The 12180-nt window shown below is 45.6% G+C and overlaps 1 protein-coding gene across 1 annotated transcript; it reads right to left on the bottom strand.

Annotated features, from left to right (window-relative positions):
• Window positions 1-3319: 3319 nt before the first annotated feature.
• usp49 (ubiquitin specific peptidase 49) lies at window positions 3320-11349 on the bottom strand. The gene is made up of 6 exons (XM_080548644.1): window positions 11266-11349; window positions 9598-11087; window positions 8957-9164; window positions 8637-8745; window positions 4688-4893; window positions 3320-3698 (listed from the first exon to the last, which is right to left on the bottom strand). The coding sequence occupies exons 2-6, from the start codon at window positions 11017-11019 to the stop codon at window positions 3595-3597; spliced, it is 2049 nt and encodes a 682-aa protein (XP_080404770.1). The 5' UTR covers window positions 11020-11087; window positions 11266-11349; the 3' UTR covers window positions 3320-3594.
• Between the last annotated feature and the right edge of the window lie 831 nt (window positions 11350-12180).

Genomic DNA, 12180 nt, shown 5'->3' with positions numbered 1-12180 from the left:
GCCTCTGGAAATGTCTTCAGCTCCAGATCAACTGAGTATTCACCCACTAATCCTGTGGATTACAGCATTACTTACACTTAACTGCTCCCCTTTCACTTCTATTCAACGTGTCCGTAAAAACTCTTAATCCTCGATGTTTGATTGGGTGAGAGGTAACTCTCAGAAACATGTACAATGGGTTTGAAATAAAACAAGTTTGTGCATGTTTTATTTATTTGATACTTCATAGCTTTTCTGCAGCATACATTAAAAGCATAATGCTCCATGTTGATACAGTCCTTATGATTGAATGCAATCAGCGTACAGTATAGCAGTAAAATACAGACAAACTTTTGTAGGCTTAACAGTAGTTGTCAAGACTTAAACCTTACCAGGTACACATGGTGGATGTAGGTAGAGACTATATTAATTGACATAATAGGCATCATTCAGTTATCATAGAATTTGTACTGCTGTGCACACAAGCGCCTCCTGGTGGAGAAATCTGAGACCTACAGGTCAGGAGGCTCTTTCCTTGACGTTGGGGATCTACAATCACCGAACATTTTATTAGGAACACTATACTAATACTGGGTAGTATTAGTAAAAACAACCTAAATTCTTCGTAGCATTGATTCCACAAGATGTTGAAAATATTCCTTTGAGATTCTGGTCCATGACGACATGATTGCATCACTCAATTCAGATTTTTCAGGTGCAGTTTCAAGCTGTGAATCTCCCATTCTCAGACATCCCAAAGGTGTTCTATTGGATATAGATGACTGGGAAGGCCACTGAAGAACTCTGAACTCATTGTCATGTTCATTATCATGCAGGAAGCAGCCATTAGCGCCCGGCGCCCCCCTCCCCTCTCTGGAGGAGCTGTACAACACACGCTGTCTCAGGAGGGCCTCCAAGATCTCCAGGGACCCGACCCACCCTGGGCACGTACACTTTGTCAGGCTGCCCTCGAACAGGCGGTACAGGACCCCGGCCGCTAAGACAAACAGACTGAAGGACTGCTTCTACCACAGGGCCTTCAAGGCCCTGAACACAGAAAAGGCCTAAGTTCTGGGCCCAGGACAGTCCGGACGGATTGTATGGCAGCTAGTGCGGAGGCACAAACATGTACATTTTCAAGCCTGCAAACTGTGACACTTTAAAATAACGTGAAAAAAAAAATACTTTTGTGCAATATGACAACCCTAGTTGACTATCTGTGCAGTATAGTACAGTGGATTGTGTACATAGCCTTTATTGATGTAAACCAGCTCCTTACCTTCTTGTGATTTTAAGCTTTTATGCTTTTTCTAAAATGTTTTTTTTTTCCCTTTCCTAACACCAGGGGAGCCACCCCTCCTAAATTTCGTTGTTTGGTACCTGTACTGTAGCAATGACAAATAAATAAAGTCCATTCCATTCCATTCCATTAGAAGATGGGTACATTGTGGCTATGAAGGGATGCACATGGTCAGCAACAATACTGAAATAGGCTGTGGCATTCAAGCAATGATTGATTGGTATTAACAGGCCCAAAGTGTGCCAAGAAAACATTCCCCACACCATTACACCATCTGAATGAATGAGGTATACAGGTGTTCCTAATAAAGTGTTCAGTGAGTGTAATCTACCTTTAGGCCATAAAACAATGCTTTTTTTTTACACAATGACAAGATTCATGTAATTAGCTCCTAACTCCTGGATGCCCCCTACACGGTAATGAAGATGCTGATGGGTTTATTCCTGGGTTGCAGAATATTGTTTTGGCACAGTGTAACAATGCACGAGCAAAATAAATGTAAGGAGACTAAATCATGTAGGTACTTTTTTTTAATCATTTAACTCAGGCATCCCCAGTGTGACCATTACATTGATGACAGGTGCTCTTACGATACAGGACAAAACTCAGGAGGTCATAGGCCGGAGGCAAGGCCGTGTCAGACCTCTGGAAAGTAAGACATTCATCGTCATTAGATTGTTCCAACTTTTACAGTTCACAAATGAATTTTGTATTATATTCATATAAAGAACAGCAGAACATTATTTCTTGATTTCCTGGCAAATTTTCTAAGACTTCAATAAAAACAGCAGAGTAGAAAAAAAACAAAACAATGTATTACAAAGCTGAAGAATTCCTGATTTTATCTTGATTTCCTGTCATGATGTCAGACGTATATTGCTTGCAGGTGTTCCACTCCAGCAGAGTGGCTACCCCTCTTCGCCCCAAACAATTCCTACAACAGTTTCTTCAGTCTTACCATCCTCGTCAGTTTTTCCCCCCCCATTTCTGAACCCTTACCCTTGAATGGAGATGCAGCCGATTCCAAACACAGCCTAAACTAGCTGTTCAATTTAAGGTGGGCGGAGGGGAGAGCTGCCAATGGCGATAACAGGAGTCAATAAATGAAGGATCCTGAACAGATCCCACCGATAATGGGCAGAAACAACCTAAGCCCCTCCTCCTTAAAGGTGCAGCGTGATGCCAGTTGGCTCGATGCAGCTGCCAAAAACATAACCCCCGTACCTCCATTCAAGGCAGGGAAACACACACAGGAGCTTCTACATCTTCCCCCAGGTCATTCTAGTCCATCACGTTGGCCCGGATCGAGGCCTCAAGCCTGAGATACGGTTTCCACAGCAGTACAGAGGTCATTGTGAGATAAAATTGACACTTGGTTGAAGACTAAAATGCCCATGGCTGACATCTCATTTAAAATATAGAAAAGAGGTAGGCAACATTGGTTCTGGAGTGTGATGAACACCAGCAGGCTCTTTTCCATCCAGGCTCTAAAGCAACCAACATAATCGATCATTTCAGATCCTAAACCAAAATTGGTCCCAACACATGGAATTTCTATCCCATTCCAAATGGCTGTTGCTGATGAGAGCCAGCTATCTGCCGTGCAATGTAAAACCCCTTTGGGCACTGGTGGCACAAATTTGCGAATAAAAGATTCTTCCCACAGCTCACAATAAACAAAAACATGGCCAAATGGCCGTGATAAAATCGCTGGCAATCAAGAAACGGGATCACACGAAAAGAACATTCATCGAGACCCAAGAGTGCTGTTTTGGTACAAAAAAAGCGCTTTCTGAAGCGTTGTGGTTGAACACTGGCATCTTTACGTACCTATTTTAAGTTTTGTTTGTTCGCAAGGATGCGCACACAATTGTGACCGCTACTAGAAAACCTAGCATATATGCGTTTTCACATTTTCAGTGCGACCAGAGAGGGCAGAAACACGCAGAAAAACCACATGCTTTTTCAGCTACATTGAAGCCTGGATGGAGTCAAAGGTTGCTGACGAATTACACATTCTAGAATCGACATCGACCTTCCCGTACAATGTTCAGTAGCTCTCACAGGAATACGCCTGGCGGTCACCAGACTCGGTAGATACGGTGGCCCGGAAGTTTCAAGCCTGAACACACAACTCGTTGTGAACCATGGAGGAGTATAGGAGTGAAACGTCCCCAGGCAGACAGACATCCAGTCATGGACTGAGATGAACATCGCAGTCCCACAGACCTTGACAGGAAGGTCTGGTTTTGAGGTCCCAGGCAGACGTCACGGTGTGAAAACACCCTGACGCAGGACGTAGGTGAGGAGGAGGGTCAAGCAGACCTCTGGGTATAGAACAGAATGTAGGCCTGAGTGTTGCACACCTCCTCGACGCTGCACACGTTCATCTCAGAGTCGTTACAGTGGACCCAGAAACCTGAGAACACACAGAAAGTGGGTTAAGTCTCTCTTTGAAGTAGGGCTGTCCCAAACGACTATTTTTCTAACGATTAATCTAGCGATTATTTTATCGATTATTCGATTAGTCTAACGACTAATGTATCGATAAGTCTAACGATCATTTTTGTACTGTAAAAAAAAAAAAAGTATTTGTCTCCACCTCACTGCTATGTTTAGCCAACTTGAATGCCAACATGGCCATTTAGAAGTCTGTCCATCACCACAACACATAGCTAGCTAACGTTACTCTCGCTGCTATGTTATGATTAGCTAAATTGATGCTAACGTAGCATGCGAGCTACGAGCTAGATAACGTACAGTAGGTGCTCGCACCACAATGACAATAGGCTACCGTAGCTAGCCAGCTACATAGCTAACGTTACTAACACCAGAAGACAAGACATACGAACTGTGGTGAGCTACATTGCTTGTGTAACATTAGCTAATAGCTATCCATTTTTCACTCATACACTTAATTGTCTCGCCTGGTAAAATAAAGGTTTAAAAAAAAAAAAAAAAAAAAAAGCCATTTTGTTTATTTACGACTAACCGACGCATATTACGCTAACCGACGTATTGACGTAGTCGGTGACGTCGACGACGTCGAATAATCGTAACAGCCCTACTTTGAAGCCCTATTCGGATTGGACGAAGTATTACAGTGGGAGGTCGATGACGTAGTTATTACCCTGAGAAAGAGGAGGATTGGATTAAATGTATCCATCTAATTCATGTTTTTTTTCTTCCCCATCCAAAACTGACCTTTAATGGCAGCATGGAAGTCAATGTGACGAGTATGAATTAGGATAACATAGCAACTTAAACTTGGGGACAGAAAGGAAAATATTCATCCTATTTGAGGAACCAATCAGCAGCAGCATCACACAAGCATCTAAAATGTACTAGTAATGAAATGGGGGGGAGAAAAAAAACCTAGAGTCTTGATTCCATGTGACAGTTCCTCACCTCCCTCCGTGTTGTAGCAGTATGCGGTGTAGTGCCCTGAGCCAAAGCCTTTCCCATGATGCATCACTACAGCAGACAGGTCGTAGGTGTAGCCCTGCCTGTGGACGGCGTGGCCAGAGTCCATGCAGCAGTAGGGCTCTATGTTCAGCACCTGGTCAAAGGCAACATGGACGCCAATCTTCTCCCTGTGGTTCCGTCCTGACCATCTGTCAATTAACAGGGATGGGTTTTAGTTACGCTTGATTATCTTGCCAGAGAAAAAAAAAATCTAAAACAGAGCACAAGGATTTGGAGGACTAACAAAGCTAGACGTGAGTCATGCGGATAGGTTCACATGTTAAAGGGATTGGTACATTAATTACATATAGTCACTGATTCTTGAAGAATATAACTTATAAATGCCTCATGATTAGTTCAACTGTCTTACCCCGTCAGAAACCAAAATATAAGCTTGTTTTTCTACAATGTAATTTTAAACAAAATACTGTATAGCTTCAAAACATGGCTAAATGTTACTATGATTTTTATATTTTATGGTCAGTAATTGCACCTGTCTCTGTCCATACATTTGAGTGGTTACATTTCTCCTAACCTCGTCCCCAACCTCATATTGCCCTGGTCTTAGTGGGAGTGAAGTATTTGTTATTATTTGATTTCATGAATCACGCGGCTGCTGTGACGCAGGAGGTAGAGCCATCGTCTAATGATCGCAAGGTCGGCGATTCGAGCCCTGGCTGGCCACATGTTGAGGTGTCCTTGGGCAAGACAATGAACCCCAAATTGCTCCCAATGAGCAGGCTGGCACCTTGCATGGTAGCTTGCGTCCATTGGTGTGTGTATATAGCGCTTTGGAATAAGGCGCTATATAAGTCAGTCCATTTACCATTTAAGTATCAGAAATATGTGGTGGTGGTGGGGGGGGTGTTGTGGGAGATGATTGACACGAAGTAAAGCCAATGACTACACGCTGTCCGTTTCTGATGCTCTTTCTATTGGCTTAATGAAGGCCAAGTTTAACACATTGGTCCACCAGACCTATCACACTTTTGGGCAGAAGTGTCTGGAAATGAGACTACAGTTCTCCAGCCCCATCCAAAAGCTGTTTAACAAAAACAACTTTGTTGTTGATTCATTAGATAAATTGTGTTTCAGAAAAAGTGATCCAAAGCTCTAAAAGTGGAATCCCAACTCGCGTGTGTGATTTCAAATAATTGCAAACATTTGACCCATTGACGTCAGAGCCAAGATTCAAGGAAATGTCTGAGTTAAGCGCACAGACCAGGGCCCGGATTCACAAAGCGTTCTTAAGACAAACATTTGTTCTTAAGACAAAATGTAAGAAGATTTGGTATTCATGAAGAAATTATTATCTTTTCTTTAGTTTTTTCTTAACTTTCTTCTTAAGATTTTTCCTAAGATAGAACTTAAGAACAAATGAGATTCTCGAAAACAAAGTTCTTAGATTTCTTCTCAAATTTCTTCTCAACTTTAAGAGAAGCTCTCACCTGTCTTAAAGCAGCTAAAGTGAAAGGTAAGTCTTACTTGAACAATTTTGTATTGCATTTTTTTTTTGGGGGGGGGGGATTTGATTACGTAATATTTAGTTTAGCCCTAGACAATGTGTTAACACATTTTGTTAATTCAAGTTGGTCAGAGTACTTTTGTGTGAATGTAGCCTATCACATAAAGCATGTTTGAGATATAACTGAAATGGGCCTTTTCAGCCTGTGTCACATGTAAGCCTATTCCTAGATTACACCACAATGTACTCAGAAAGTAAATCAAGGAGGCAGTTGTTGTATTTGATGTATACTACTTAATTAATCATTATGAACATGTTATTTAAGTAGGCCAAGTAACTGAAACAATGTCCTTACTATTATTTATTTTATAAGCTAGCAGCTAGGGAGAAAAATCCACCAAGGCCTCTGAGAGACAGAATGGATCCTCTTACACTACCTGAGCATGTCTTAATTAGACAATATAGGCTTCCTAGGCCCGCAATTGTTTTTCTGGCTGATCATTTGTCAGATGATCTGAAAAGGGAAACAAGGCGATCGACACCTCTTCCAGTGGTGTTGCAGGTTATGGCTGCCCTGAGATTCTACGCCTCAGGGTCTTTTCAAATGGTGGTGGGGGGCACACTGGGTGTGAGCCAGTCCTCTATTAGCCGAGTGGTCAGAGATGTATCAAATGCACTCTGTAGAAGAGCAAGGCAGTTCATTAAGTTTCCAGCAACAAATTCAGAATGCATTAGAACCAAGCAGCAATTCTTTGAAATAGCAGGATTTCCTAATGTGTTGGGGGCAGTTGATGGGACACATATTGCAATCAAAGTAAGATCATGTACAAAATCCTATTCCTTTTTGCAAATCTATCATGTTTTTTTATGTTGTTTATAAAAGTATCAGCTTGAATCAAAACACATTTTACGTGGTGTTTAAAGTGTTAACTTAAATAGTGTTTCATTTTATGACCCTTATGACCGTTATAACCGTTATAGTCACGCGAGTGATCATAAGTTCAAAATCTAAGAACTTCTTAAGTGAGAAAACTAAGAAGTTCTTAAGACATAGGACAATTCTTAAGAAAAAAATGGTGAATAGTGTTTAAGAACATTCTTAGGAATTAGAATTGTCTTAAGAAATATCTTAAGAACACTTTTGTGAATCCGGGCCCAGGGCTCTACGCTAACCTTTTTCACTAGGAGCACATGTGCTCCTAAATGAAACATTTTAGGGGCACACAAAGAAATTTAGGAGCACAGTGACATTTTTTATAATAACACATTTTTATTAGTGATTTTGCAATTTTTGCACCAAAATCACACATTGGCCCATGCCTACAGCCCTACTAGACGCAGAGGATATCAGTTGTCCATATGCTTTTGTATGTTGGCCGTCTGGCACGCTTAGAGGTCAGCCAGCGGTCCACGGCAGGAGTGGGATCGAAATCCTCGACAGAAGGCCCCTCCAGGCTGATCCTCATCAGGTCTTCGGTGGTGGAGACTCCAAGGCTGCTTCTTGTTGAATTCTTAATGCGGTTCTGCGCAGAGAAGCCTCGCTCACACTGGGCGGCTGAAATGGGCATCGACTTGCCAGCCTGTTTCTGCCCTCTACAATATTTGCAGAACATGACGTTGTCTTTAAACTCTAGCCATGGGAAGATTTCCAGCCACTTCGGATTAAATCGATATGTTTTCCCTCCGCCGGCTGCAATGGACGCTGGGGTGTCATCTTCGCTAGTAACGTTAGGCCTACTAACGTTGTTCTCAGCCTCACTGTCGCTACTAGCCGTCTCATCCCCATCTCTCTCGTTAGTTGAACCAGCTTGCGAATTACTTGGGCCCTCACCGGATTCCTCTTTTTCTTTGTTTCTTTGACTCGCAAAATACGCAATATGAATGGGCTTCATTTTCTTCATTTTGAGTCAAACTTTCGATAGCGCAGCCGTGTTCTTCTCAGGGAAAGTTCACACCACACGTTATCACAGAGAGCTGTACTGTGGTTGGCGGAATCGGATTGTGGCTTGTGGAATGTGGGACTTGTAGTTTAAAAAATATATATATTGTAGTGTAGTGACCGCTCGTTAGCGAGCAAAGTATTCAGAATTCACGGCGTGTGTTGACTCAATCACCCAGGCTGCTTAGCGGGTGATATGACGGGATATAAGTGGGACAGAGATGAATGAATGTTGTTGTTGTCAGTACGCATGCAGAGAGTGAGAAAGCTGAAATCTTTCACTCGTGAATTATTTTCCCGGTTCGCGCAGATTTATTTTTATAATAAAAAAAATATATATATATATAATCTGTACTCGCACAGTGTGCTCGTGAATTTATTTCTCTAGTCGCACAGATTTATTTTTAGTCGCAATTGCGAGTAAAATGGTCGCACTGTAGAGCCCTGCAGACTTAATTCAGCCGGTTAAAGTGAACTAGGTGACTAACCTGAAGCGCTTGAGGTGCAGCCGTAGAACCTGAGGTAAACGGTAGATCAGCAGCTGCTTACACGCCTCAGACAGAACCAGGGGCTTGTTGGACGTCGTCCGTCTTTTTCCTGACAAACATACGTACGTGTCACAGAGAGGCATAGAACACTGGTGCAACATGGTGGAACAACCAGAAGAAGAAAGAAAAAAAAAACGGAAAAAAAAAACTGACCACACACTGTGGATGGCCGATAGCCTGAAGGCAACGGCTACTACGATGACACAACGAAAACTGACAGTGGAACTGCGGGTTCTCAGTTCTCTGTCAAAAGTACTAACTGTTGCAGTGGTTGCAGGCATAAATGCTGCCCTCCAGGGCCTCCGTCTCAGTGAACTTGGCCAGCATCTCGGTGAGGGAGCAGCTGCGATGGTAGGCCATCGAGCCCGCGCCCTTCTGCATGCTGTGGTAGCGCTCGGGGAACTCCAGGGACAGGTCCCAAAAGGGCTCGACCGTGTTCGACTTGTGCTTACAGGACAGACACGTCACCTGGTGAGAGGAGGGTCACGTGAGCACATATGAGACACGGTCTGATCATTTGGTCCGCGTGTCAGCAACCAATCGAAATGTTCAGACTTTTCTTTTGAAACACGGAACTACGGAAATACAAAATCACAACACAAACTCGCTAGTCAAGCCAAAATACTGCAACGCAATGGATTGGGTGAACAATCCCCTCTGCTACCTAGTTAACTATAACACTACTTATCATTGTAAGCAGGCTCACAGAACAAGCTGTGTTAGTTGACTAGTAGCGAGTGTGTCATTGAACGAAAGAAAAATAATTGATTAGAAAGAAAAGGTCAGATCATTACATCGGATCCCGACATGAGGACCAAATGATCAGACTGCGTCACATACGAGTTCCTAATGCACTTGTCTTTAACATGCCATGGCTTTAGAAAACAGCAGAGATCCTCACCTGGCTAAGTAGCTGCCCGTGAAAAATTGTGTTGAGGACCTTGAGCACCTGCTTGGACAGCTTCCTCTGCGTCATGGGGATGACGATCCTCCGCTTGGTGCCTTCCGACTCCAGCTCCTGCTGCACCTTGTCCAGCAGCTCGCACAGGAACTCCTGGGCATCCTGCTGGTCGTACCCGCGGAACGCCGGGATCAGGTTCCACACGGACTGCAGCATGGCGAAGGGTGACACCAGAGACCAGCGGCCCGACCACATGACCCTGAAGAGGGTGTGCAGCTCGTGACACAGAGACTGGCGGCGGGTGGACGAGCGGGGCTCCTTGGGCTGGACCAGCTCCGCCGCGTTCAGGCAGGGGGGTGCGGCGGCACTCTGCTTGCTGCCTGCGGGTGTTCCCCCGCCGCCCGCCTTCCCCACACGTCCCAGAGGGCAAGCTGCTGCTGCGGCGCCACTGCCGCCGACGACGCCAGGGGCTGCTGCGCCGCTCGCGCCCTGGGAGCTGTCAGTCTTGGCGAGCAGCTCCTCTGTCTCGCACAGGTCCAGCGTGAGGAAACACTCCCTGAATTTCTGCAGGTGACTCAGCACCTGTAGGATAGAGTTCATGTAGCACGTGTTCCCCAGGTTCCGCAGGCCGGTGACCCCCCGGCGCGTGGTGGCGTGGGAGGAGTAGTACCGCCGGAGTTTACTGGTTCTGCCGTTCCGGCGGGGCGAGTGGTGGGACAGAGCTAGAAGCGGCGGCGGTGCCGGCGCCGGCTTCTTGGAGGTAGGCGGAGGAGGTAGGCGCTCCGGAGGGTCGCGGAACTTAAGAGGGATGAACGTGATGGTGGAGCGAGGGGCCTGGGTCAGGAGCCGGGCGCTCTTCCTGGGAGGCACGTTCGTCAGCTCTCCCATGAGCCTCCGCTTCACCTCCGTCCGCTGGCGCCTGACCTCCTCCTTCTCCTGCTCCAGTTTCTGCTCCCGCTGCGTCTGCGCCTCCTGCTGGCGACTCTTCCACCTGCGCAGCATCTTCCCCAGGAGGGCTTTCCTGCGGTGGCGCAGGGCTGTCTGCATGGCGGGCTGCGGCCCGCCTTCGCCCTCCCGGGCGGTGCAGGAGCGCAGGGAACGCCTGCCGGGGCCGCGTACCGTGGAGAGCGCGCCCCGGAGGAGCTTGAGGTCCCCCTCCGCGTTGTCGTTGAGCACAAAGTCCCCGCAGGCAAAGCAGAAGACGTCCAGCTCGCGGACCTCCATGGCCAGCGGGTGGCTCGTCTCCCGGAAGTGTCGGAGCGAGTGCTCCTCCATGAAGCGCCCGCAGGCCACGTGGGAGCACTTGAGGCAGGCCCATACCGACTCGGCGGTGCCGCAGTCCACGCAGCGCCACTTCTGCGGGTTCAGGACGGAGTGGTCGTGGCCCAGGCGGAGGCGTCCGACGTGCTTACAGCGATCCATCTCTCCAGATGCACATGTGCCCCCCGCGGCGTCAGGACACACACCCCTGCGCTACGCGGCAGCTCATCCTACGGTTCAGAAACAGATCAATTTCAATACGTGAAAAGGTACAGTGTCAAAGGGAGAAGTTGAAACAGTTATTTGATGTCAAAATGCAATACATTAGTTCACAGTAACGTAGTGGGTGAAAAAGGCTGTGAGGGGCCATTAGAACCATGTTCAACTCATTAGGGGGGTGTCACTTACTGGAAAAAACGGTTTATTTGTGATGTACGGGAGTTCACTTTCAACATTCACAGCAGCGTTCAACCAGCTTCACTCATGTCCATACATTGGCTCGGGGGACCATGAGAACACTGAACATTGAAGGGGAGAGAAAAAAGAAAGAAATATGCATTTAGAAACATAGAGAACACAGTTTGAGTTTACAGGCTTGTAGAAAACAAAACACGTCACTTCTCAACAGAAGCAATAGAGAGGGATGACCTACGCACAACATTGACGTTAGTGTCACTAGGTAGTTAGTTACTCTAACAAGTGTGCAGCCCAGTTTGCTTATGTAGAACAATTCCTTTGCTCATCCAGATCTATGAACGCAGACTGGGACTGCCGGGGTTGGTAAACAAAACATTGCAAGCCCATAACATTCCTCATAACATATAAACATATACATAACATCACATATGGCACGGTGTAGAACCTCAAGACATTATACAAAAAAGTCATCAGAAAGCTAAACTACCGAGCTAAAAGTACAAGCTGCTATTCAACGGATCGCAGACCAGCAAGTGTGCTTTGCTAGCCAACCACTTGTGTGTAACAAGACAAGGGTTTAGATGAGATGAAACACTTTGTTTTACAGCTTCTTTAGCCAGGTGGAAAAAAGAAGAAACCACGATTTTTTTTCCATGCAAACGCCACCAGACCTAACCAGACCTAGCCAGCTAGCTTAGCTAAGCGGATAAACGTGGCAGCAACTCGTGAAGCCACAACAATGAGCATCGATGCCCCAATGTGTCCCTGCTAACAGACGAGCTAACCTGCTGCTACCTGAATGAATGAATGATGTTGTCATATTGCACATAGTGTTATTGCACATTCATTTAAAGTGTCGCAGTTTGCAGGTTTGAAATGTTCACAGTTGTGTTTCAGTGTTGCACT

Source organism: Nansenia antarctica (genome assembly GCF_963989245.1).
Source record: "Nansenia antarctica genome assembly, chromosome: 18".
In the NCBI taxonomy this organism is placed as follows: Eukaryota; Metazoa; Chordata; class Actinopteri; order Argentiniformes; family Microstomatidae; genus Nansenia; species Nansenia antarctica.
The sequence above is the reverse complement of the archived record's forward strand: the minus strand, read 5'-3'. Positions and strand labels throughout refer to the sequence as shown.

Bases quoted from the DNA above. Each gene is read 5' to 3' on its own strand.
- usp49 (XM_080548644.1), bottom strand. From the start codon at position 11,019: ATGGATCGCTGTAAGCACGTCGGACGCCTCCGCCTGGGCCACGACCAC. The intron at 9,165-9,597 runs GTGAGGATCTCT...TCCTCTCACCAG, and splicing joins ACGGGCAGCTACTTAGCCAG to GTGACGTGTCTGTCCTGTAA. The intron at 3,699-4,687 runs GTGAGGAACTGT...GTGTGTTCTCAG, and splicing joins CTGCTACAACACGGAGGGAG to GTTTCTGGGTCCACTGTAAC.